Source organism: Perca flavescens, chromosome 23 (genome assembly GCF_004354835.1).
Source record: "Perca flavescens isolate YP-PL-M2 chromosome 23, PFLA_1.0, whole genome shotgun sequence".
In the NCBI taxonomy this organism is placed as follows: Eukaryota; Metazoa; Chordata; class Actinopteri; order Perciformes; family Percidae; genus Perca; species Perca flavescens.
The window spans coordinates 20,039,262-20,066,037 of record NC_041353.1 but is presented as its reverse complement, the minus strand read 5'-3'; the positions used below and the strand labels follow the sequence as shown (position 1 = coordinate 20,066,037).

Genomic DNA, 26,776 nt, shown 5'->3' with positions numbered 1-26,776 from the left:
CATATCAACAAACGTTAATATCCTGGAGTGGCTTCCAGATCTCAATCCAATTGGGTATTCGTGGCTGGAGTTGGAAAAAAAACTGTTCACCCACTGTCCCCATGCAACCTGACAGAGCTTGAACTTGAGCAAAGCTGATACTGGACAAATTGCAGTGTGCAGATGTGAAAAGGTCATGGAGACGTATCCACACAGATGTGCAAGGTGCCTCTACCAAATTCTGACTTGGAGGGGGGGGGAATACTTGCAAATGAGTATGTTGTATTTCATATTTTTTAATTAACTGAGATCACTTTGTAGAGATGTTAAAACATGAAAACGTCTAACCCGGGTTAATAGCTTTTTTGGCATTGTACAGTATATGAAAATGAAGCGTGAACATGAATCAACTTTCAAATCGAGAGATTGCATTTATTAGGGTTAGGAAGAAAGGAAATATCTGATGCTTTTTGTTAAAACGCCAATGCCCCCAATGCGCAGGGCGTAAAGGGGGTCAAAGAATAGTTTGAGTTCAAATTGATGGGAATCATATGCCGTCATGGTCACCAGATGGAAACCCAAATAACTAAATTCAGATGTGGAACAAATACACTGTGGAAATGGAAGCTGTTTACTTGATGTTAACTAATCTTCCTTTATCGTCTTTTTCTCTGGAAAAACGGTTTGGTTCCATTAAAACATAGGCTTTTCATGGAAGAATTCTCTGCCGAGTTAATGTGATCCATAAGGAATGAAAACATGAAGGAACTTGCTAAATTATTCTATGCTTGGGCGGTTTTAACAACTTCGACCTTATCTCTGTTTGTCTTTTAGAATAAAGTTGTTTCTATGGTTACAGCAGTTAATAACCTTACCTTTGACATGGGAATACCTTGGAACTTTTTCATGTGACTCATCTTGATCAAGGACAGGTCTGCTGCTCATGACACACAAATATCCTCGTTTAAATTATCTCACTGACATTGAGGCTTTTACATCAAGTTTCAAAAATATGTCAGTGAGGAATTTACATTTGCTTTGTTTAAAGTTCACTTTATTTAAAAAAAAAATAAAAAATACAATCTAATAAAATAAGATCTAATAATGTTGAACAATTACTCACCTGTAGGTCAATACTGACTGCGTCCACTGTGCTGATCAATACTTGTTGCTTCCTTCTGCTTATGCCCTTTGTCTTTAATGTCTCACAGTAACACAGATCCTTCCTGCGTCTTTCTCCAGCTTAGAGTCCCACCAGAAAGTTTTAGATCAGAGTTATAAATGTTCTTATATAGTGACGGCGTGCAGCCTACATGCTAGCTATTTCCACAGTGCGGTGACAGAAGTGCCACTACCCTTCTAATAGCGTCGAGAAGCCAGAAGAGCATAATGGATAGTTCGGAAGCCTTTTCAGTTAACTGAGATCAGTATGAGGCTTCAGGTCAACCTTTACCAATACCAGGAGGCCCCATAGGAGTTGTGTGTGTCACCTGGCTATTGAGCTGCTAACCCTAAAATTGTTTGAATTCAATTACATTTTATTTTTAACGTCAAAGCATAACAGACGTTGTCTCAGGATACTTTTAGGATAGAGTAGGTCTAGACCACGCTATAATTTACAGAGACCCAACAATCCCCCAAACGCATGCATTTGGTGCGACAGTGGTGAGGAAAAATTGCCTTTTTAACAGGCAGAATCTGTCTCTTGATTGGGCGGCCATTTGTCGCGACCGGTTGGCTACCTGGGTTTTTAGTTTTGTGGTGCAGTGTTATATTCTAGAAGCTGTTTTCCATCCAGAAACGATCAAAACTATGGAAAACAATAACCGCAACCACTAAAAAAACTTGACATTTTGGGAAACACCCTTATTAGCTTTCCTATTTAAGCCGCATACACATGATCAGCGGTAAAAACTTCTCTGCGTTGGCCATTCCATTGTTTTCCTATGGGGGAGAGCGATGCCGCCCAACTAGGGGTGGCTACCCTAGGGGGAGCGCTACCCTAGGTGTCGCGCACTGCTCGGAAATGCCGCCGAGCATTGCGCTCAGAGTTCAAATTATTTCAACTTTGACCTCGTTGCCGCTTACCTTTCAAGGCACAACCAATTACAGAAGCAACGATGACTTCTATCTGCACTGTGCTTTGCCTCTCTGCTCTGCGCCCTTACCGCGGATCATGTGTAGGTGGCTTTAGAGTTAGACGAGAAGATTGAAACAACTCATTACTTTTAATGCTAAATAAGAAGCTACATAAGAAGAAGCCAGTTAGTTTAGCGTAGCCATTAAAACTCGATAATAAGTGTAAATAGAACAAACAAAATATAATATGTTTATTAGTGAGCTTTGGAGGTGCTGTAAGGCAGATTTGGTTGAGCTAGGCTAGCTGTTTCCCCCTGTTTCCAGTCTGTATGCTAATCTAAGCTAACCGGCTACTGGTTGTTGCTTCATATTTAGCGTGAAGACATGCGAGTGCTATCAATCTTCTCATCTAACACTCTAGTGATTAGTGTGCGATAGTGATATACTAAGTTTTAGGTTTTGTTTCAAAGCCTTCATTTTGGTTATTTTATGTGCAGAGTTGCATAAAGTTACAGTAGCTTAGAGCTGGGCAATATATCAATATTATATCGATATTGTGATATGAGACTAGATATTGTCTAGTGTTGTCTTTTCCTGGTTTTAAAGGCTGCATTACAGTAAAGTGATGTACTTTTCTGAACTTACCAGACTGTTCTAGCTGTTCTATTATTTGCCTTTACCCACTTAGTCATTATATCCACATTACTGATGACTATTTATCAAAAATCTCACTGTGTAAATATTTTGTAAAAGCACCAATAGTCAACCCTACAATATCGTTGCGGTATCGATATCGAGGTAATTGGTCAAAAATATCGTGATATTTGATTTTGTCCATATCGCCCCGCCCTACAGTAGCTTAGTAAATATTCAGCTTCAGATTTATTCCCCTCTGGGATCAATAGAGTTCCTCATGTCCTCTTATTTAAATGAATAGCTTTTCAGCAGGCTGTTAATAAGGAGCCTGACAGTCACATCAGCTGCTGGTAATGAATAAACAGTAGATGTTCTGAGTGTTTCCAGTGAACTCACTCTGTCAGAGCAATGACACATTAATGAAAACACGTATGGGAGTTGTTACAGGGCTGCTGGATCAGATCAGTTCACCAGGCCTGACCAAGAGGAGTCAGAGTACAGTGAACCCTCTGACTGGGTTGACATGTAGTTTCCTATCCGTTTAGTTATATATATTCTATACAGTAGCACAGCACATTCATGATGATGAGCAGACCTTATCTATTTGACTGGATTCTGTCATAAAACAATGTTTCATACTTTAGGAATTACACTTCAGATCATACATAAAAACCCTGTTTGGTAACACTGTTTTTCCTTTAACACAGAAAGATTGCATATATGCAAAATACAAAATGTAAAAACAATACAGATTTCATTATATTAAATTCCATTATAAAATAACAGTAATAATAAAACCTTTTTTAGTTATATAGGTTACATCAAATGGAGTATAGTGTACAGTGATATTAAGTTAACTGCAGAGTGCATACAGTATGATTTCTTGTATACACTTAATTATATACGGTATATTGTTTTATATTAACATTCAGCTTGATTAACTAAATAAAGGGACAAAAAACTGTAACGTCCCATATAATAACGTAATTTTTTTTTTTTAGACCATTACCTATGTTTTATTCATTGCAAATAATTTTACATTAATATTAACAGAGCTGCATTAGTCCATCAGTTGCACAGTGGTTTTTTAAAAAAACAACAATTTTTTATTCATACTTCTCGTGGAGCACGGTAAATAAAAAAAAGAATCCTAAATTACTGGTGTGTGGTGTTAAGCTACCTGCTGTGGCAAAATACGAAAAGGAGTTAGTTCATGGGTCACTATGTTCCAGGGGTTCAGCTCCAGACCAGCGCCAGTGTTGCGGTTAACAAAAGGTGTTGTTGTTGGAGGAAGTGAGAGCAGAGTGCGAATGGGGAAAACACAGTATAAAGTAGACTGTGAAGGTGGGATGTTGTATCCAGTGTTTGTTCTTTATTAGGTGCAACATTTTCAGCCTCCCGCTGTAGAATGATGTATGTTAAATCGCTATACGTAGGTTTTGATTTAACCCCAGAACAAACGCCTAATGAGAAATTGCAGAACTCTGGCAGGCCTGGGAACCATATGTGTAATGTCCTCTTTAGTGCTAGTGTGTGTACATGTGAGCCCTAAACACATGATGCTTAAATTAAAGCCATATTGCGACATTCAAAACATGGTCAACACATTTGGTTAGTAAATCAAAGATGTAACGATGTTGCAGTACTTTAACGGTCAAACATGCGTGATGATCTGAATTTGATTGAACTGTTCATTATGTACACTAGAAGTCTGCCGTTTGCTAAACATCCTAAATGCATAAAGTTTGACAACATAAGGATACAATAAGCAGGAAATCATAAATGTTACAGTACATCTTAGAAGTCTAAAACCACAAAGGACACTTATCGCGTCCACATGTTTTCAAAAACACAGACAGGAACACACTTTCTGACTATACCGCATCACTTCACACAACCTACAGCTCCTTCAGAGCGAGCAACAAGCTGTGATCTTTGACCTTTGGTCCCTGAACATCCTTGACACTCTTGACATCATATGTGATGTTGTTTGTTTTTTTTAATCAGTGATTCATTAGAGGTTGTATTCTAGACGCATCTTGACATTATACTTCACGTTGCACACAATATGGTGTTAAGCCCCATATATGGCTTTTGTATTCAGTCACTGTCATTGCCACCCCATTGGTGGACTCATGCCACTGTAATCCATTTGTATTAACACAGCTCTTCACATGGTCTTATTTGGTCATGTGGGGAAAATTGCATAGAATATAGTGATACTTCTGTTTTGGCCTCGCCTATAAAAGTAGGTTAGTTAAAATGTAGTCTGAGTAACTGTTGCTAACTTTAATTTTTAAAAGGGGCCGTACACACTTGTAGAACAATATCCTCAACATGATCACTTATGTTAATTATGCCGAGGTACATTAATGCCGACCATAATAATCCATAAGGACGTGATCCTTAATTTGATTTCATTGTCGTGCATTTGTACTCTTCCCTAATACTGCTCTTTTTTTATTCTGTTCCATTCTCACAAAATGTGATTTTTGTTCTTTACTCTGTAACGGATGTGACTTGAAATGTAGCAAAGTACAATACTTGTGATAAAAAGTACTTTACCCACTCTCTGAGGGTAAGTGAAGCCATCCTGCAAAGGGAACTCTTTTGAGAGCTCAGCTCGCTCTCTAGCAATTTGCTGAATTCAGTTAATAATTGACTATTTTGTTCACTGTGGGTGGCTTTAGACAGTGCTAGACAGGACTGTCTGGTACTGATGTGCTAGGAAAGAAAAATGTAGACATCTTCTCTGACATCTGCTCTTACCATAGAGGGAGGAAGCAAACCTGGATGGCGATATAGAAGACAGCAGCCAAAAATCAACTGTGTTACAATGAACAGGACTTAGTTCTTAAAGGTGCCCTGTCATACAAAACCATTTTTACTTGCATTTTTTGAAATATGTTAGGTCCATATGTGTTTGTGTTATGTCATGAATGTGAAAATGAACTGCTACCTCCTCTGTCAGCTCTAGCCACTGAAAAGAAATAAGCAGAGAAATCAGGCCAATTACAAAAGCTGGTCAGTCTGACATTATATTGCCTGAGCTCATTACTATTCATTAGCTCGCCCAGTTGGGCTGGGTAAAAGATTCTGACAGCCAGGCTCTCATTGGCTAGCTGTTAGCCAATCAGATTCAAACAGCTTAGCTTGTTGAATATTAATGAGAACTGGCACAAATCGAGCTGATTCTTCCTGCAGGCTTTCTATACCACGCTAGAATGGCTTGAAACAAGGTAACCAAGGCATATTTTCCACAGTTAGTCCATGGTAGAACTTCAGACATTACCACAAAAGTAATGAAATACGTGTGGCAGGGCACCTTTAAAGTCAGATTCAAATTGGATTCAGATATTTTTTTTTCCAGAGGTCTCTGACCCTTCCTGGCACATCGTCATTTTTTTTATCATCCTAGGTAGGCACAAGAACGTAGGTGCTGAAGAAACTGAAACCTTAAAAATGTTAACCCAGATTTCACAACTTTCCAGAATTTGAAGTTCTGTCCACTTTTCTGTGACGACCCCGCACAGCTGCAGAGAACTTTTGACAGCTGTGTTATAGATCAGACGAAAAGCATTGTCAAGCCTCACTAAGTGCACAGGTCGACTAAAGCGACCCAAGAGCAAAGTACATCACAGTTGTGGCACTATGCCTGCGTGACATCATATCCTTTTTTTTTTTTATTCCAAAGATCTAATTTGTTGGGGAAATCAGATGTGGCTGTGGGCTGGAGTGACTCTGTGAAAGCTCTCGTCATGAAGGATTCCTAACACGCCTCGTGTCTTAATGCCTGATCCCTCTGTCACGAAGTTGTGTACCACAAGAGGCTTAACTCCTCCTCAGTACCCATTGTCCAGCACAGTTCTAGGCCTCAGGGGACTCAGCTCCACCCGCGGGACACTCATTGTAGTGCAGATGTATGTATGTGTTAGGGTGTGTGAGCCCACATATAGGGACCGCCGGGGTCTTGAACTTACTACTTTGTCTTTTTAAGGTTTGTACATGAATGTGTGTGTACATGTGTGTTTGTGGGTGCAGATCATGTTATGTTATATAGGGGACAGAGTAGTATTAGTGTTGTGACCGTTATTGGCGGTGACACTGTCAATCTCTCTTTTCGGTGAGCAGTGTGTGTGCATATTTGGATGTGGTTGTACGTATGCTGAATGCACAAGGCTGTGTTGAACATCAGCCCAATCCCTACAGAAAAACACCTGGGTTTACACAAAGCATGCGTGAATATGTTCGTTAGTTTCTTTGTTTTTGTTCAAGACATTTCATTACATTCAGAGAGTATGATTTGGACTCCAAGAGTTACAACTGCACAAAAATATTCCAACATGAAGTAGAAACTCAAGACTAAACACATCGGAACATGTCTAATTTGCCCGCCAGCTAAATAATTTCTTCAGGTTATGATCTTACTGTACATCAGATGGGCATGACACATATGGCAAAGTTTTAGGAGGAATACCTTTGGCAACTAGCTTGGCTCTAATTAAAAAAAAAAAAAAAAAAATGTATTAGTCTGGAATCGCTTTCCATTTTCGATTTCCATGGGGCATTATCAGTGGTGTGGACCAAAATGCCTCTGCACGCAATTGAACAGACTTAAAACCAATCAGGCCATGGAAATACAACCTACAACCAATCAGAGCAACGTAGTGATGTAGCTTGATAAATTACATTTTAACAAGTCTGAGTCTACAGCCACGCTAGCTGCTCTGTAAGGCTTTACTTATAGACAGCATTGCTTAGAGCAGAATGCAGTGTTGTGTAACACCTATCAAAAATGGATAAGTTAAAACAGGTTTTGTCTAGGGTGTGAAGGGTCTGCAGTGATGTTAAATACAGGCGTATAATCCTGGGGAGTCGGGGCTAGGGCTGCACAATTATTCGCAATTTACTTGAAATCGCAATATGGACTAGTGCAATATCCAAATTGGAGGGGGGGGGAGCAATATTTGTTAAAGGCAAAGTATGTGTCAAACCATTCTGAATTAAGTTTTGTGGTTCTGCTGAGACGTCCAGGCCTACAAATCGTATCCTACAGACTAAAGTAAAAAATCTTTGTTTGGTACAGATCCTCGCATAAATCACAATATAATCATTTACATTTTTTTTATGTTTTATATTTTTAATGTAGATGAGAATAATGATACAAAAATGATTTAGATATTTTCCTCAAATGGTGCAGCCCTAGAGAAGATTGTAGATTGTAGAGTGTTTGAAGCAGGAGGGGACTTCACACAGCTCCAGTCTACCGGAGCAACCTTATTGTATATTAGGATAGAATGTTTAGTATAAGTGATTTGATCTAGCCATATTGTCTTTGCAAATACTACAATGCGCAATGTCGTTGAAGTTGCTTCAGTTTAGGCTTGTAAAGCTAAGCTTAGAGTTCTTAGTTAACTTTATATCACTAGCTTGTTATATTTGCATGAAATCCACGTTTCATACGGTGTTGACTGTGTTTAGAATATGGACTGCTCTGCTTACTGTCTGTCTACTGCATTTACTGCATTTATTATATAATAAAAATTGCTTGTTGTTATTGGCAAACTTGTAAAAGCATAAAAGCCAGAAGGAATGCTTGTTTTAGGAGTTGTTATGACAAAGTAGTGGCCATAGTGAGTGAAAATGTGATCTGAGATGGATGTTGCAAAATGTGTTATGCATCTGGAATGGTTCATTAGCCATGGTGGATGTTCTGTCAAGCTGAATTGTTGCAGACACACTCTCACCTTTTGTGAGAGAAAGGACACTGGATATATCCTGGAATGTATTGGTAAGAAATGTGATGCTTTTGTGGAACCATTGCAACTTTTCCCAGCATAATTCGTTGATCTGAGACCACACTCTGGACCTGTAACACCTGGACTATTTTATTGCTGTTGCCGTGTCTCTGCTCCATTGGTGTTTTAATACTTATACCGGTCAGCTCGTTGTCTAGATGCTATCCAGATTGTTTTTACATTCATACACTTAGGCTGTGTGCAAAAACACTTAGGCGCTACGCCTAAGCCATGAAATGGCAGGGAAAACCCTGCAATATTAGACAAAGTTAAGTGTTCGCACAATACAGTAATGTGACCAATTTAAATTAGCTGGATACATGTTGTACGTAATTTGCTTTTAGCAGTGTATCGGCGTGTGTACTTCGTCCATAGCAATCTCCCACCAATCTGTCCTAAAATGTCCCAGTTAGAGAGTAAATGCCCAAACATATTCTTTGTAACTCTTTACAATCATTCCCTGAAAGAACCAAGCAGGCCTGCCTCATTGCACGATCCAAATGGTCTTCAAAACTGGCCATTTTCAGGGTGTAGCTTGCTAGCTCGAAGTTTGTGGTTGTTTCCCAAACGAAGGGATTTTGATAAGGCAACACACAGAGGGACCTATCCTGGAAATATACTTCCGTTGATCCAGACTATTTCAACGGTAACCTGGTTACTCTGGATACTCTGGATGGATCTCCAGGCCTTTTTTGGAACTCCTTTCTACCAAAGAAATGGTTCCCAAGTTACAGACTTTCTCTGTAAAAAGATTTGTTGATTATATAAAGCTCAACCAATGTAGTTAGTGTATTTATGCTTTCCAAAAAAATTGTTTGACCAAAATATAAATCTTTCACTTGCGTGTAAGCGGAAGAATATACATTTTATTTAAGTTTGGTCTGGTAGCCAGGCTCAGTGATTAATGACACCATCCCTCTGTGAACCACAGTGAAATTAATGATATTTCTCATGGTGATCCATCTGTCTTAGAGACCGGAGTTGCCATTTTTTGTTACTTAGGAAGATAAACATGAGGTTTTATGAGCATAACTGGGGCACTCAAGCTGTGAGAGAAACCGACGAGGTATTATTTAGAGTGACCGGGTTCTGACTCCACTTCAACAGGGACTAAAATAACATTATGTCAGAGAGTTATGGGAACAGGAGTGCTGTGGAGAGGATCTCCGTGTCTTCGTTGAGGCTGAGCGCTCACATTTCCGTCTTACACCCTTGTCCTCTGTTAGACATAGGAAACAGACTAGTCATGTAGGACGTGCCGCACTGCAAAAAAACCTCAAGCTTTTTCTTCGCCAAATCCTTATCCCGAGCTGTAAAGATTTTAGAATAACAAGCATACAAAAGGCCTGATTCCATAGAGGGTAAAACATATCCTAACACACTGGAGCAAATATCCCTTTGAAAACAATTTAGTATTTAATTTTTCAAGGCAATCTGAGATGTTGGAGGAATCAGCGCTTTGGCTTTCACAGATATTATGAAATGAATATGAATTCCCTATTTGCCATAAAGTAGCAGCTAATACGGAAGTCCTGCCTGATGTATTAGCCTGCATTTACCCTGCATAAGTGCCTGTCAGACTGTCAGTCTGTCTTCTCTTTAGTGCTGCAAACAGTGTTGTCTTTTTGCACATTTCTCATTAAAAATTACTTTTTTACTTCTCTGTGGTCAGAAAACTTCCCAACTTGGCTCAAAGTTAATATCATATTTGCCTGCACAACGCTTGCCAGCAGCCTTATCCACCTCAATTCCACTCATGCAAAGTATTAACATTGTCTTGTAACACATCATCCAATTGTTTTTCTCTCGTTTGATGAACTGCGCAGTTGCACTGACAGTTGTACTTTCTCTGCTAACTCATGAAAAAGCAGAACGTGGTCCTGTACCGGAGGAGTTTGTTCAGTGGTGCAAAGACTCTCACATAACCCATACCACTAACAAAACAAAGGAAATGTATGTTGATTTCAGAAAACAAAGCCTACGGTAGAATCACTTTACTGATTTGAATCACTTCGTTCAGCTCAGTTCAAAGATTCCTACCCACTGACTAGGCACATGCCTACACTAATGCACAAAGAACCTTCTTTGTGCATTAGCACGCTAACATCGGCTAATTAGGACTAAAAACAAAGAACAGCTGAGGTGAATGTCATTAGTTTTGTATTGGTATTTTTATTGAAATTTTGACTTGATGATGGCACTAAATGAAAAGTTTAGGAATCCCTGAAATCATTCTTTTCCCTACAATGATCCACCTAAATATTTTCTGTTTATACGGTACCGCTGAGAATGAATGACTGACATGTGATGTGCATTCTCTTAGAAAACGATACATTTTTAGAAATGTCTCATGATTTATTGTCTCTAGAAGTGTATTATTCAACCTTTTGTTTTTGTTAAAGAAGGAAAAGAAAATCCCAATACTATCAAATCCCAATAAATAAAAATTGCAAAACAAATTGAATCGGCAACCAGGGGGGGAGCCAGGGTGGGCCACCGGGGGAGGGGGGGGAAATCATATTTCAGGAGGGGGCCGGTGCCACCCCTTGCTCCCATTCTAGCCCCGCCCCTGAATTTCCATCCAAAATGTTGTGCTATAGGCTATGCACTTTTTTTTTTTTTTGCTGTACTTTATCGGTAATTATTCTATGTACTGTACTTGTATAAGCACTGCAGGTTGATGCAGCATAAAGTGGTTGCATGTTGTGGTGTCATGTGAGCTGTCACCGCTGTTGGCTGTCTATCACGTTTGGACTATATTTATGACTTGACGAGGAGGAAATGAGGACAAACCACTTCATCAATTCCAATTATATGACAATATTGAAATTGGCTATTTTTCTCCCATAAAGAAGAAAGTCGTCTGATGTCAGGAATATAAAGTAGGCTCATAATATCCACAGATTTTGAAATGATTTTCATTATCTTTGAAGAACGTCCTGACTTGTGCATGAACTCTCTGTAAGTTAATGAAAATCAGTTCTATTTAAATAGAAACAGCTAAATAGTTGCAATAAAAGGAATATCTGCATCATTTATTGTTTGTGAGTTACAAACAATAAAACCTAGTGATGTATTTCTTAAAACATGTGTGACATAAACGCTGTAAAAGCGTTGCCGCTTGTCTGGGAGCAGCGTTCTTTTAAGTTTCAGTTGCATGATTCACCAGGAAAAAAAAATGGGTGGGTCACTTTACATTTCAAAATGTGGATTCAGCCACATATCCCGGTCAGGCCCTGCAGTGTAAGCTGAACCCACCTTGAACTTTTTGCCAGAGCAAAACAAAAGCATACAATCTGCATGCTCAAGTCATTTCAAACCATAATATGACCCTGGCTTTCAACACATACAAGGATTTGGACAGGTGTGAATCCCCAACCAGCAGACTACTCAAACAAACTAGGGCCAGTTTTACTGAACAAAAAACATCACAAACAACCTTAACTAAAATAGAAACTTGTCATATTAATTTGATTCGCAGGAAATTCTAAAGTGCTCGGGGGCAAAAAAACAAATTGTTGAAGAGGGGAACACACAAAGACTCTTTTGAATGTTTTTTTTTAACTTTTGGCACATTTGGTCTTGGAGACATGTTTGCTTAGATAAAGCAGTAGACATCCATTCATCGCACTGGAGTCGGATCTGGTGGCGTGACTGGTTCTTAGGCGACAAACAGTACTGGGGTAACTGGGCAAAAGAGATGACTGGTTGCTCTGTGGATTAAACTGTAGTTTAAAAATGTGTCAGATGTCCTTTGAAAATGGGGCAAAAAAAAACAAGATAAACAGGTTCCAGGTAGGCCTGGACAATTAATCGTTATAAAATTGCAATCTCGATTCACCCCTGTTCGCGATTTTATTTTTAAATGACTTTTTTTTTTTGATAGGACAGCTGAAGACATGAAAGACAAGCAGTTAAAGAGTGTGCTAAGAAATCATTCTGTTTTTGATTTTTGATACTGCACTTAAATTGGCAATTGACAAACTCCATTTCTCTAGAGACTGAAGCTGTAGCTGCAGCATGTTGATTGACATGTTTTAATGATGTAAAGACATGTTCAAGGAGTTTAGATGGAGCCTGTATCAGGGCCATATTTAGTTCAATCTTTTATATGTCACATTTTTTGGTAGCCTACTGTACTTAAATGGCCAGTATGTACTTAATTACATAAACACACTCAGTGTGTGTGGAAGAGCGAGTGAGAGAGTGACGGTGATTCGCTTCGGAGCGAGGGATCTAGAGAGGCATAGTGGGAGACCACTGGGGGAAATCTGTAGCAAGAAAAGTTAAAGTGCTCATATTATGCTTTTTCCCCTTTCCTTTATTGTGTTGTGCACGTTATAGGTTTACAAAGTGAAAAAGCCCAAAGTCCTCCTCAAAGGGACTTACCATCTCCAACAGAAAACACTGTTCACAAACTGCTCCAAACAGCTCTGTTGTAGTCCAGCCTTTACTTCAGAGACAAACGTGCGTCACTTTGTAACCCACGTTATAATGATCCTAGCTGCTAGCGTGGCACTCCCTCATACTCTGTTTCTGACTGGCTAGTAGTCCTTAACCAGCTACTGCTCATGTGCGACTCCCAACAAAGATGGAACAGAAGTGTGATGCCTCACTCTGTAGCTAAAACGGAGAGTTCAACACACAGGGTGAAAAGAGGAGCTGCAGCAATGTGCAGTACAACAAACATATGTTGTTTTATGAAAATAAAACCTATCTAAACCATGTACACCTGTTCTGATATAACCTCTAAATACAATTATAAACCTGAAAATGAGCATAATATGAGCACTTTAACCTTCTCTTTGATTTAATGTTGTTTATGGAGAAGGAGAACCAGGAAATGAGTCGGGGGGAATGCGACACTACCAAGCCACAGCCGGGCGACTTGTAGTTCCATTTTTCGAGATGTGCACGTCAGGCTACGGCGTAGGGTCCAGCGTAGGGTCGGTATGTCCACGTACCTATGTACGTATCCACAGCGTCGATTCAACGCAGAAGCATAAATCAACCTTAAGTCATTAAACAAACCAACATGTTTCCATCACTGTAGGTCTTCATCAACCGACAACATGGGTGTCGCCTGCCTTATTTATAGTGTAGTAGCACAGGCTGTTCTCATGAACCATTCTTACAGATACGTAGCTACCAAAACCAAAGCACTGTAATTTGTATTTATTCCATGTATTTATTGATGTTTGCACAACATTGACTGCTGCTGTATAAGACCTCTCTGATCCATGTAGGGAGGAGGTCAGGGTGGATGGCTGGGTCATAAAACATAGGGCTTTTAAGCCGGGGAGCGGAGTTTGCGTCCTGGGGAAAACACTTTTAAAAAAACAAACAAGACTTTTACCCAGGAAACGTGTCCCGGGAGTATTTTAAACCTAACCAAGAGCTTTTTTCTAATCTTGTTGTTTTGGTGCCGAAACTTAGGCTCGACTGGTCTTAACTGTTACGGCCGCTGAAACAACTGGCAGCTCACTGTGTGTGTGTGTGTGTGTGTGTGTGTGTGTGTGTGTGTGTGCCTCTCCTCCAATAGAAAACCATTCAACAGGAACAGCACTCCTGATGGACAATGGTTGCCCATCCGTCATCCATCGTGTTACTTATGGATTAAATTATAGTGAAAATAACGGATTCCCTTTTTTCCATGTACCCCACTTTAAAAACCACTGCTTCAAAAAGCACTATACATTGCTTTACAAAGCAATTTTCGCCCCTGTGTGTCTCTCTCTCTCTCTCTCTCTCTCTCTCTCTCTCTCTCTACACACACAGACTCACTTACACACACACACACCCATAGACCCAGTGGGTGGTCAATGCTCCGTTTAACTCCAGATGTTCACACTGCAAGCCTCAGAGACGGCCTCACATCTCACAAAATTTCACTTGTCAATCACCTCCGTGAAAAGCACCTTCTCATTTCCTCTACTTCCTCTTTTCTTATCCCCTAATGTGTATGTGTGCTCACCAATAAGGGCTCACCCTCTGCAGTGTACACAGGCCTCCTATTGTCACCCAATTAAAAGTCTCCGTGTGGGACGACTTCTCTCAACCACTGCCAATATCAACACTGAACGTACTGTAGCTAAAAATCCCTTAAGACTATGAGAGTTGTTTTTTTTCCCCCTTCATGATCAAGTATTTGGCAACACCTCTGTTTTTCTTTTGCCTTCCAATGTCAAGGACCTCTGCCAGCACTAAGGCAGTGTGACATGCTGATAGAGTGGAAAGCACATTACAGGATAATTATACTGTGTACACTTTGCTTTAGAAATATTATTCAAGTTTTGTTTGACACTATAAACACTAATGTGTGGTCGCTTCAGCTTTCTGATTCTGGGACGGCATCAGATATTGATCATTGACTAATTCTTGCTTAAATAGATCAAAATGAGCTGTTTCAAGGGAGAGGGTAAAACAGTGGCAGGAAATGTGACTGTAAATCTGTTACTGTACAGCGTTGTAAACCCAATTTGTCAATTGACTTGTATCCCAGTCTTGAAACATATGCTCCTGTCTGCAGCCTTGAAAGGATCCAAATTTAATAAACTTGTTTCTGTTTTGCAGCATTATGGGTGCTTTATCTCAAAAAGCATTTAAAGAATGGCTCGGCATATCGGTACACAGGTTTAAAATGTATTGCAGAACATACCTTTTTTGGGCAATACTGTGAGTTGGCCCCCATGAGGACCATATTAGGACTCGTGTCTTGAAATACTGAGAGTTTAAAAACATGGCGTTAGTGGATCCCTCAAAGCCGTTTTGTGGAATGTCTGAAGTTGAACAAAGCACTTGCTCCGGGTTCGACCTGGCCCCCTAAAGTACTGTTTAATCCTCGGAATGTCAGTTCTTTTGGCATGATAGCTGGGCGAAATGTGTGTTTGACAGGGATCCCACACGCAACTAATGTCTTTCAATGTTTGTAGGTTTGAAAACCGTAAACTGGTACAAGTGTTTGAACATTAATGGATGATCTCTGTTATTATCTTAAGACCCAAATTCATTAATTCCATGAGCTGTTACGTCTTACCCGCAATGGGAATATACTGTATACTATGCAATGTTTGACATAGGGCCTGTCTGCAAGACAGCCAGTAGAGTATCGCTGAGGCTGATGGGAAGGTCTGGTATTTGGTCATAGTATAATATAATAATATTTGGTCAGAAACCAAGATGTGATGCTAAAGGGAAAAATAAGGGGATTGCCAAAATCACTAGGATTTATTCTGAAGGAGACATGAATGTATCAAATTCCATGGCAATCCCTGTAGACGTTTTACTCTGAAAACTTTAAAATGCTTTCGCTTAATTTGGAGGAAAAGTCCATGTAGGAAGCTGATGCAAGAAGAACATGTTTAATCATTATAGCGTTGTGGTGTGGTAGCCATCAACAGACTGACTTATGGGTATTTATTCAGGGAATTTGTAATTAATCACAAACCAACTGACACACGATGAATATGGGGCCTCTAAGAGTTTGAGGCCCTAGTTGCTAGATTTGACTCATGCTAGATTTGACTCACTGCACATCATCAAAGAAGCCAGAGTGAATGTGTCAGTCCTGATTTTAATGAAATGTTCTGTAAGATCAAAGATAACGGCAGCTTCTTACGTGTCTCTAAAGCACTCTATTAAAATGTGTTTTTCAAGGCCAATTTCATTCATACCGTGATGGCTGTTTTTAAAGAATTCCAAGAGGATACCAAGTGCATTTAGCGCTTAATTGACCTGTATTAGCCTTTACAGTTTTTACATACATTGAATTAAAATAGCTTACTCCCAAAATAATTTTTCTTGTATTTACTTTCAGCATTAATCATCAAGCCTCTTGGAGACTCCCCAAATCCACAAGTCATTCTTATGATCAGTCATTTATCTTTTTTCCTTTGAAAGTTCATGACTTTTAAAATATTAGCTTCCATAAGGCTTCAAGTTTGTAAGGTGCTCTAAGCGATGTCACACATTTTTTAGCCTACAACATTTTTTTTGTCACATACAGCAAACATCTCCTTACTATCCACTAGCTGCCGGTTCTCTAAACACACTGAAAAAAAAAAAATAAATAATAAAAAAAACCCGCGGTCTCTGTAGACAGCCCAGGCTCCACAAACGGCAACAAAAACAAACTGCGCCAACCTGCACCACAAAACATAGCAAACAGTGTTCCAGCCAATAACCGACCAGAAGTATTTGGGGGTGGGGGTTGAGGGGATAGTGCACGGAAGGGAGGGGACAGGGTGAGGAGGAGGGAGGTGCAAGCCAGCCTCCGTTTTGTTTGACAATACTTTGAACATCAACAAGAAGTGACGTCACCCGACATCGCTTAGAGCACCTTTAAACTTTGATTTCCTGATAAAATAACCCAACTTTCACACTTGACTTGCAACAATCGCACCACTGCTGAATGCATCTTGATAATGACACCTAAGAAAGAAAAACATACTTTTTTTTTGGGAAATCACCGCCACCATCGTATGCACTGAATTCCAGCCACATCACTTCAAACACACTTGAGATCTCTTGAAAATAAACGGATAACTATGGGTGGAAATAAAACCTCTTATGAGTTTTGTAGACCAAAGCTTGACGTTTGTTGGCTTAAGCACTATTCGCACGCCCTTAGTATCATCTGGGGACCTCGTGAGATTTAGAAATTACCCCCCCCCCCCCCCGAACGGGATTAAGATCGCAGACAACCTCCGTAGTTATTACAAATGACTAAAGGTCACCAGGTAATACTAATCCCATGTGAATAGGGCTTTAGAAGCAGTTTGCTATTATTTAGACCTAATGGGCTCCGATCAGAAATACAGTAACAACAATGAGCTTGATTGACAGTTACCAAATCTTGTGGACTGTTGTGTTCCTGCCATCTGTAAACACTCGTGGCCTGTGATTCTCTTGCTGTCATCAGGCTAGAGGATTGTATGAAAACCCCCAAATAGCTTTTAATGCCTTAATTTTAAGACCGGGATCTCATGCACCGCTTGGCACAAACAGCCTGGTCCAGGATACAGAATATCCTTCCCTGCGAATCCCCAGGTATCAATGCAGGATTTGAGAGGAAAGACCTATTGATGTTCAGCAAGCTCTCTTTACGCCCATGTCTGTCAAGTTGGTATTGTCCAACGCTGAAAGAATCCTATTTGCCGATTATAATCCAGCGTCTTTTCTCGCTTGTTAAGCATGAAACAGGGATATAAGTTAAGTCCCTATCACCCAGCCCAAGCAGCTATGCTATCTGTAAGCATGTCTGTAATAGGTGGAAGGGAATGCGTACAAAAGCTTGGAATTTACTTGCAATAGATCTTTTCCTTTTAAAGTCTGGAAACATAGCTGTCATGATTAGAAAGGAATGCCACAAAATGCAGGAAATGTTGGTGAATATTCATCTTTCAGGTGTAGAAAGCCATTACGATAGCTAGTCCTGGATGTTTATTGAGCTTTTGCCTTCAAACAATTGTCATTTTATAATAATGCTGTCAATCGAAACCTGTAACAGAAAGGTTTAGGTGTGGTTCTCGCTCGTTAGAAGGGATATTCTCTCTTTGCACCCACGTAATCATCCTGGCTGGCTCTTATAATCACCTTTGCCATGTTCCCCTACTAATACTGTCTGGAGCTGTACGTTGGTGTGACATCATAGATTAGACGAGATGGCCTTGTCTGCACTTTTAACTCTGGCTGTTAGAAAAGAATGAAAGAGCCAATGGGAGACAGGATGGCATACTTTTGCAGGAAGAAATGCAATGCATTTTTTTTATTAAGGGTAGTTATGAATTGTAATGTGTTAATTTTGCACACCTAAACACTAAGGTTTGGTATATGAAACTTCTTGGACAGCTACTACATCCTCAGACAGCATTGGAACTTGTGGATAGCTTAAATTTATTATGGAAAAAATTAATAATTACATCTAAACTATCTGCGTGCTTCAGTACTTTCTGTCAGTAATAACAGAGATGTTTACCGCTTCTCAGTCCTACTCCGAGAACACAAGTCTGCCCAGGGTTAAGGTTTCTTTCATTCACTGAAATTTGCCCTTTTACACCTAAAGCACTTTAAACATAAGCACACATTCAGTCAGCACATTGAAGGCGTTGCTGATCTGCTCTCCTCTGCAGCCTGGCTAGTGGTAAGCTCCTCTTAGAATAGGAGATTACTGCCTCAAATCCCAGCTCTGCATGTATGTACATCCCCTTAGTCAGCTTTACCCTTCTGTAAAACCCCTGGGTCATTAGAGATGGCACATTCTGCTGTTCCCTCCTACCTCTTCCCTCACCTGCCTCAAATTGATAACCGAGCAAACCCCCCCCTGTAGATTATGCATGTATGGGCTTCAGAAGGGGTGCGTGTCTGATCACCCCCCTGAGCCTTTTTGGTAAGGTTCCTAGAAAATCTCAGCCCGGAATAATTCATTAATGGTACTAATTATTAATTATAAACTTTTTTGCAACAACTCATGTGTTATGGTCCACCTTCACCAGTGTTTTGTTGTTGTTGTGGTGCGCGTAGGCTACTCCTGATTTTGTCAGTCCTCTCATCTCTTATATGCAGTGGCGTAACGAGCCAACACCGGACCCCTATGCAGGATTATCAAGGCGGGCCCCCCTACTACAGCACGTGATGACGGCGCAATGTCCGTGAGTAGGCTACCATGAATAGGACAGGACAGGATCATAGAGACACAGCAAGTCCTGTTTTTCACCTTTTATGAGGCTGGTGGTCAAAAAAGTTAACGTCATGCCCTGCAGTGTACAAAAGTAAAGCCAGGGTAGTCCCATTTTTTTGCCACATCCTTAAGAGCTATTTATGTGTGGAACTACTAAACTCCTGCTACGGCAACATGGAAGGAAGTCAAACATCTTTTATCTGCATATATACCCACACTACAATGACCCAAAGACACAAAAAAGTCATACTTTGTTCCATTTTAGAAGTTAAAAGAATATTTTGCACACCATGGAAGAATCAATCCGTTCACCATAAAAGAGTGTCAATATTGGATGATTCTGCAAAACTCCATGTTTCGTTCAACGACTTTGTTTTTTTTACAACCAATGCCACCAGTGTTTTTAAAACGATCGCTCTTTATAATTCCTACACACTGCAAATATGGAATGTTTCATGAAATGTTGTGGTTTAAAATATACTGGCCTACTAGGAACTGACACTGCAGTACAGACTAACTACTGTAGGAGAACAGTATGGTGAAAACATCCACACTTGCTGATCGCTCAGGACCCAATGCAACCAAAAGAAGAGATGGCACACTCTCGTTTAGTGCTCTCAGCATGTTTTTAATCGTTAAATATTGAAAACCAGTGCTTCGGAATGACTGAAATCAGTGCTTGAGGGTTTTTTTCACAACCTACTACAGAAAAACATTGTCTGCTTTGAGTTCACAAAGTTCAGCAGCATAAGAACCAAAGCCCTGGAGCAGACACTTATAGAACTTAATAAAAGTTGTAGAAGACCTTTATATTTACTGTACACTATCAGTTTGTTATGGCACAGACATTCTTTGGGGCATTTTGGGCCTTTATTTGAGAGGAAAGATGAACACATGAAAGGGGAGCGAGAGGGGGAATGACATGCAGCAACGGACTGCAGGTCGTAATAAAACCCTGGGCCGCTGAGCCTTAGTACAGTACATGGGGCGCACGCTCAACAAGTTAAGCTATCCAGGCGCCCCTATGGCACAGACATGTAAAGTCCATTACAGTTTACTGAGATGCAACTGAACTGCAAATTACAGAAGCTGTTGTGGATGGGAAGGAAGGTACTGTAGTATAAGGTTTGTGACCAAATCCTGTGCCACGTGAAGCAATCTGGGCCAGGAAGGTAAAATATGTGCCCTGAAGAAAGGCACTTAAAGGAAAAATCCACCTTCAGATGGACAGTGTGTTGTTAACTCCATTTTGAGGGCTTTGTTGTCATTTCCGCTATCACTTTCTAAATCTGTCAATGCATAGGTTTTCTTCTTGGTCATTAATTTATTTCCCATTAGCATTACCCCATAATTGTTTAAGTACACCTAGTATCCTGTCAGCGAATTAAGCTTTGGTGGATCAACAGGATGTTTAGCAGCAATGCTAGCTCAATGTCACCTGCCAGCAAACATTTAGAAATGTGTATAAAAGGGCAGTAGTGTTAGTTTTTGGTAAGAAAGGTGATGAGGAAGGCTATGACCGGTAAAAGAGTGTCATTGTGGGATGACGATGGTGGGGATCATGGTTAGTGTAGCCAATGGGTTTCTGGAGATATTGGGTGGAGTTCCTTTTTATAGTACCAACATTCCACTGGCCTGCTTTAGTTATTGACTTGCTACATTCCTCAGAGTGCCTTTCAGCAGCCCCAAGAGAACATACCAGAACTTGTTCCAATCAGATCTGAAAGTTGTGTTTAAATGAGGATAATAGCAAAAACGATGTAGCTGTAATTTTTCTGGTCAAGAGAGTCACGTATTACTCACCAAGTCACATAGCTGCATTGTTACCTGGTCTATTTTATGGTTCTTTGGGTGTCTAACAGATATTATCATCTTTTGTTGTGCCAATAGATTTTTCTTCTTATGATTGGTTTTGATGCATGTTGGCAGCTTTAGACAGAAGCCCTACTTTTTGATTTAGTTTGACACCAAAGCTATATTGCTTTAGCTCATTGATTGCAGAAGGATTTTTTCTTTAAAACCTATAAAAAACCTATACCTTTTTAAAGAAAAAAAAATGATTGTGTTGACTCATCTAACACACAGCATAACTTCACTGTTTAAGACCTCATATTATGCTCATTTTCAGGTCCATAATTGTATTTAGAAGTTGTACCAGAATAGGTTTACATGGTTTAATTTTCATAAAACACCATATTTTTGTTGTACTGCACATTGCTGCAGCTCCTCTTTTCACCCTGTGTGTTGAGCTCTCTGTTTTAGCTACAGAGTGAGGCAGCTCACTTCTTTTCCGTCTTTGTTGGGAGTTGCACATGCGCAGCACCTAGGTAAGGACTACTAGCCAGTCAGAAGCAGAGTAGGGCGGGCCCTGACAAAACGAGTCTGATCCGGAAACACAGGCAGAACAACCCGAACCAGCTTCACAACCTAGACAGGAGCAAGAAGTTTCAGAGTGGCAAGTTATTTAAACATTAACATATTAGTCTTTTAATTCTCCTGGACATGACGATAATCTTCAGGCCTCCGTTCTAACTAGCTTGGTTTGAGAACGTGCCACACTCGCAGCTAGGCGAGCATTATAACGTGTGTTACAAAGTGACACAAAATGACTGAAGTAAAGGCTGGACTACAATAGAGCTGTTTGGAGCAGTTTGTGAACAGTGTTTTCTGTTGGAGATGGTAAGTCCCTTTGTGGTGGACTTTGGGCTTTTTCACTTTGTAACATGCACAAAAAAAGATATATAACACAATAATAAAAAGCCAATAAGCATAATATGAGCACTTTAACACAAACAGTCTGTGATCTGCAGTATCCTCTGAGGAATTTAATAATGACTGATTCATATCTATGTCAATCACATTGCCTCTGGTCTGTTTCCGTCTCACTGCACATTTGATATCTCAGTTTCACTGTTTTTCTGTGCTGCTCTGTCTGGTGTCTCTTTATAATTATGTTGTTCTGTTTTTGTTGATCCTCTGCTTTCCTCTCAGATTTGAGAACTTTTTATGGAGGAAATCAGATTTTTTTTTTTTTTTTTTTGAGCTTTGAAAAATTAGTTGCCCTGTTTTTACAGGTTCTTTTCCCGCTGCTTAGGATGTCCCTGAAACCTCCTTTTTTCCCCGGATGTGTTCATTTTTCACGTTTCAGGCTTGAGTGGGACCTCGGAAAGTCTTCTGAAACTCTAAAGACTGTGACTAATAGCATAAATAATAAGAATGCCGCGGTGATAACCATCACTGAAGTTCGACTTTGACTTCATTCTGCATTTAACCATGCTGCACACAGGGGGAGCCATTTTAGTACTCCCTCTAAAACAATACTTTATGCAATGTGAGTGGAATGATGTGAGGCAGGCAGCTGCAGGACTTTCTGACTCTAAAACATCACTGTTACACATGCACATACACACACCTGCATACCATTTTTCGTTGCTTTTTACAGTCACCTCCGCGTCTTTTGACCACAGCCCCCATGTGAGAATGTTCCATCTGATATCTCTGTTCTCTCTCTGGGCTGGCGAGATAACTGGCGAGATAACTGAAGTGTAAAACATCTGATCAGATAGCAGAATAAATGACTATTGATCAGACCTGGGGTCTATTTGATCAACCATCACTGTTTCTCTCAATGGCTCAACTGTGGACTCCCTGGAAGTCCCTATACACAACTAGGTAGACACCACCAGACAATATTTTTGGGAGTTGCAGAATTTACTCACGCCTAAAACCAACATTTAAAGGATGAGAATGGTGAAGATCTGTATGCTTGTTATTATCAAAAAATCCCAAGAACAATTCCAAAACTAAACATGCATTAGTCTAACTCCGTTAGCCCCAACTTCCCTACACTGTCTTGTGCTCAGGCAAATTTGTTCCTACTGAAGGCGTCATTCTTTAAAAATGTGTCACAAATGCTTAAAATGCTATTTAAAGATTGTGTATGTGGGGTCGACTCAAAATAAACTAGTCTCCATGTTTATTCTAATGAAGGAACAAGTCACCCAGTGCAACCGTGTCGCTCATTGATTTTAATAGTTTTTGGACAACAAGAGCTCGATGGCACAGAGGAAGAAGATATCAGGTTTTGATACTTTGATACACAATACCTGTTAGTAGGACCAGTTCGTTGCGGGTTTTTTCATTGGATTTCTTGGTTTGGTACTTCAATAGTTCTACGACAAACTGCGACTTTCTTGGGTTGCAAATTCATGGTGCAATTCAAATGGGATAAAAAAGTACTTGCCTCTGGCCGTTCATTACGGTACATATTTCTTTTCCAAAATAAGGTCCCGTGGTGGTCCGCCGGAAGTGGAGGGACTCCGCCTCTCTATAGGGAAACGTCACAACTCTACTTTGCTATAAGTCTGTACTTCGTTGAGGGAGTTCCATGTTGGCTCTGATGAAATTTAAAACTCCAATGCACGTTCCAGTACGACAAAACTGCATTCTCAATTACATTTTGAGGGAAACATTTTGTCCACGGATTGCGTTTGACGTATCATAAATACTATACTTTTCTAATCAAAACCGCAAAGGGATAAGGGATGGCTCGAACAAACATCTGTCACCCAAGAGACTGCTCTTGGTATCCAGTGTGCACCCAAAAATCAACGTTCATGTGACGTACTTAACTTGCATACATAGCTTAAAATACGTAATAAGCATACTTATTTCAACCCAAACCTTGATCTTTTTTTAAAACCTAACCAGGTAGTTTTATTTCAATTAACAACGTTAACCACGTCTTTAAAACAGCAACTGTTTCACAATGTGCAGCGGGAGATGGATAATAACATTTTATTTAAACATAATTGAGAATGCCCTTTCATTGTAATTTGTTAGAGAGGGTTGAATAGTTGGCTAGTAACCTTAGGAATGTATCACTGTATTATTTGTTTAAGCAATACAATATCGCATCACCTACATAATGTAACCTTTTCACAGTTTTTTTTTTTTTCAGAATTCTAAATGGGTATTTGTTAATGAAATGTTTCCAACTTTAAGAAATATAGGTTTTTTATTAATAGGAAGAAACAAAAACAGCTCATGATAACAGTTGAGAGTCAAACGTGGTGAACAGAGTCAATGTGGTCAGATGAAAACCAAACATTAGGATTTTCTGGAATCTCTGTCAGTCACTGCCAGCAGATTCCACAAGAGGAAATCCTATTTTTTTAGTTTTTGTCTCCCAGAGGAATTATTTCACTTATGGCGTATTACAACATAACCGTATGACCAACTGCAGGCTAAATGTATTTGTTTGGTCACAGATCTCAAATGGGTGCTTTGGTCACAGGAGGCCTTATACCTCATTATGGGGTAATAATAAACATTTGGTCCCCGTATTGGTCCACGGGACAGGCCAGGCCCCTGTCACTTTTTAGGATCACCCTAAAAACATTTGCGGCAACTGCTGCGTGTGTGTGTGTGTGTGTGTGTGTGTGTGTGTGTGTGTGTGTGTTACCATGTCCTGTCTCTCTGCTCTGCAGCCACACTGGTCAAGGCACATGTAAAGTCTTAATGTGAAGCACCTTTGCAGCCCAGCTCCGTATTACAGTCTCAAAATGAGTTCATAGCTTGTTCTTTACATTTTTTTAAAGACATTTTCTTCCTTCAATAAATAACACAAATATATTCATACGTCATATATAGATAGATAAACATGTATAAACTACATGCATATAATTTAAATAATTTATATCTGTAGTTCCTCCCCTCACTCCCTCCCTCCCCAACCCCTCTCAAATGAGTTCTTCCGTAACAGCGGCGCTGCACTGGCTATGCAGCACATTAATGTGAAATATCATTGAAATGGTCCCACGATATCTTCAGTAGAAGTTTCATTTTAGTCTGTTGCGACACCACCATGAAACATAATCCTGTGGTGGGGAGCACTGTGAACAGGAAATAGAATCCTATACAGGAAGTAGAATTCCAAACCGGTAGTCACTAGCAAGGCTTGTATTGTTTGCTTCACGTCCTATGACGTTTTCTCGACAACGCGCAGACGCAGGAAGTGTCTATGCGTATCCATCTCCAGCCCACTGAATTGCGAACCTGCGTCAGTGCTCGAACGTACGTCTGCGTCGTCTTGCACTGCGAGTTCCAGTTCTTGTCATCGATGCCCCTGCAGCCACCTTTGAAGGGCCTGGGGGTCCGACAGCGTGTCTCATAAAAGTACTGTTTGATGTCCTGTGTGGCACTGGTTTTAATTTTGCCCAGAACTGTGACCGGGTCCCCCCTGGTGTCCACTGCTTGGGTTTTATCCGTCACCCACTGGCTCTCGCTGTCGCACACAGAATATTCCCCACGGTAGCTCTTGTGCTCAGCGTAACGCTTCTTTCGCGTCTTGTTTCCTGCTGCGCCGTCCAATCCGCCGCTTACGTAATCGTCCGCGAGGTACAGCGGCGGCGGCTGCAGTGGTAGCCGGTCGCTCAGCAGCACCCGAGGGGAGTTGTACCGCTTGTGCTGCCTGAGAAGGTCAGAGTTCAACAGCATCACCTGCTGGTCGACAGCTACGCCGTCGCTGCTCCCGCCGCTGCGAGCGCCCGTGCCCCACTGCTCCGCGTCGCCCTGCTCCTCTAAGGGAAAGTTTGCACTGAGCAGAGGAGGCAGCATTTCCCGGGGCTCAGTGTCCCTGCTTCTCCCCTGTTGGCTCTGGTTCCCCCTGGTCTTCCCCCTCGTCAGGTCAGCCTGAAGCAGCTGGATGATAAGGGAGTTTAAGGGGTCAGGACTCGGCTGCTGCTGTTGCCCCTGGCGACTGCTGTCCATGTTGGTTGCCTGGATACCATAGAGGTACACGAGGACCATCACATACAGCAGGATGGACATCACTAGATTCACCTGTAAGATCTGCAGACAGAAAGAGAGACACTTTTTTAAGAGATATGCCATTATTTTCTTTCGTAATTAACATTTAACACAAACATGGGTCCCTGCACACCAAGAGTCAATGGTGTCAATCTGTGAGGTTCACCTTCCCAAGGGGGCTGGGAGGGTTGAAGGTGGGAGAGACCTGAGGCACAGATTGTGCGTGAGGTAAAAAGAGACGGTTCATGCCATTGTTCTAAAAACGGGAAGTTAATTATTGTAGTTTGGCCCATTGATTTGGCCCAAATTATTATAGCTATTATAGTTACACAGACAGCAGTTACAGCAACAGTGACTGTGATGGATTCAGTGGGACTTACACTTCCTGAGGACATCATTGTCTCTGATGTCTTATAACTTCAGAACTTGCCCAAGAGTCATGGCGTTTTTTAAGCCTTCCGTATCAAAGTTCTACTAATTACGGTGACCCTGAAGAACAAAACACAGCATTTCACACAACTAAACATTTCAGAAAAACACAATGGCATTTCAGAAAACGCAACCGCAAACTTACTTTAGCTGTTTACATACACAATGTTGTGTTTCCTCATTTGCTGTTGTGTTTTGTGAAATGTCGTTGTGTTTTGTCCTTTAGGGCCACCATATATAATAGCTAACTGGGTATACATTTGTGGCTTTGTGAGAACCTTGGTTTGAACTCAGTTTTTGTGTGTGTGTGTGTGTGCGCACTGTGTGGTGCGTAAGTGCGTCTCTTGGTATAAACAATGTGTTATGG

The 26,776-nt window shown here is 40.6% G+C and overlaps 1 protein-coding gene and 1 long non-coding RNA gene across 2 annotated transcripts in view; one reads left to right on the top strand and one right to left on the bottom strand.

Annotated features, from left to right (window-relative positions):
* LOC114550459 (uncharacterized) overlaps positions 1–26,776 on the top strand; it is a 231,258-nt gene that overhangs the window by 20,374 nt on the left and 184,108 nt on the right. The window lies entirely within an intron of this gene.
* Positions 24,921–26,776, bottom strand: part of ntf3 (neurotrophin 3) — a 51,655-nt gene continuing 49,799 nt past the window's right edge. Inside the window, exon 2 of the mRNA XM_028571248.1 lies at positions 24,921–26,022. Within this exon, the coding sequence (XP_028427049.1) occupies positions 25,144–26,022 (879 nt within the window). The 3' untranslated portion in view covers positions 24,921–25,143. The remainder of the gene's footprint in view (positions 26,023–26,776) is intronic.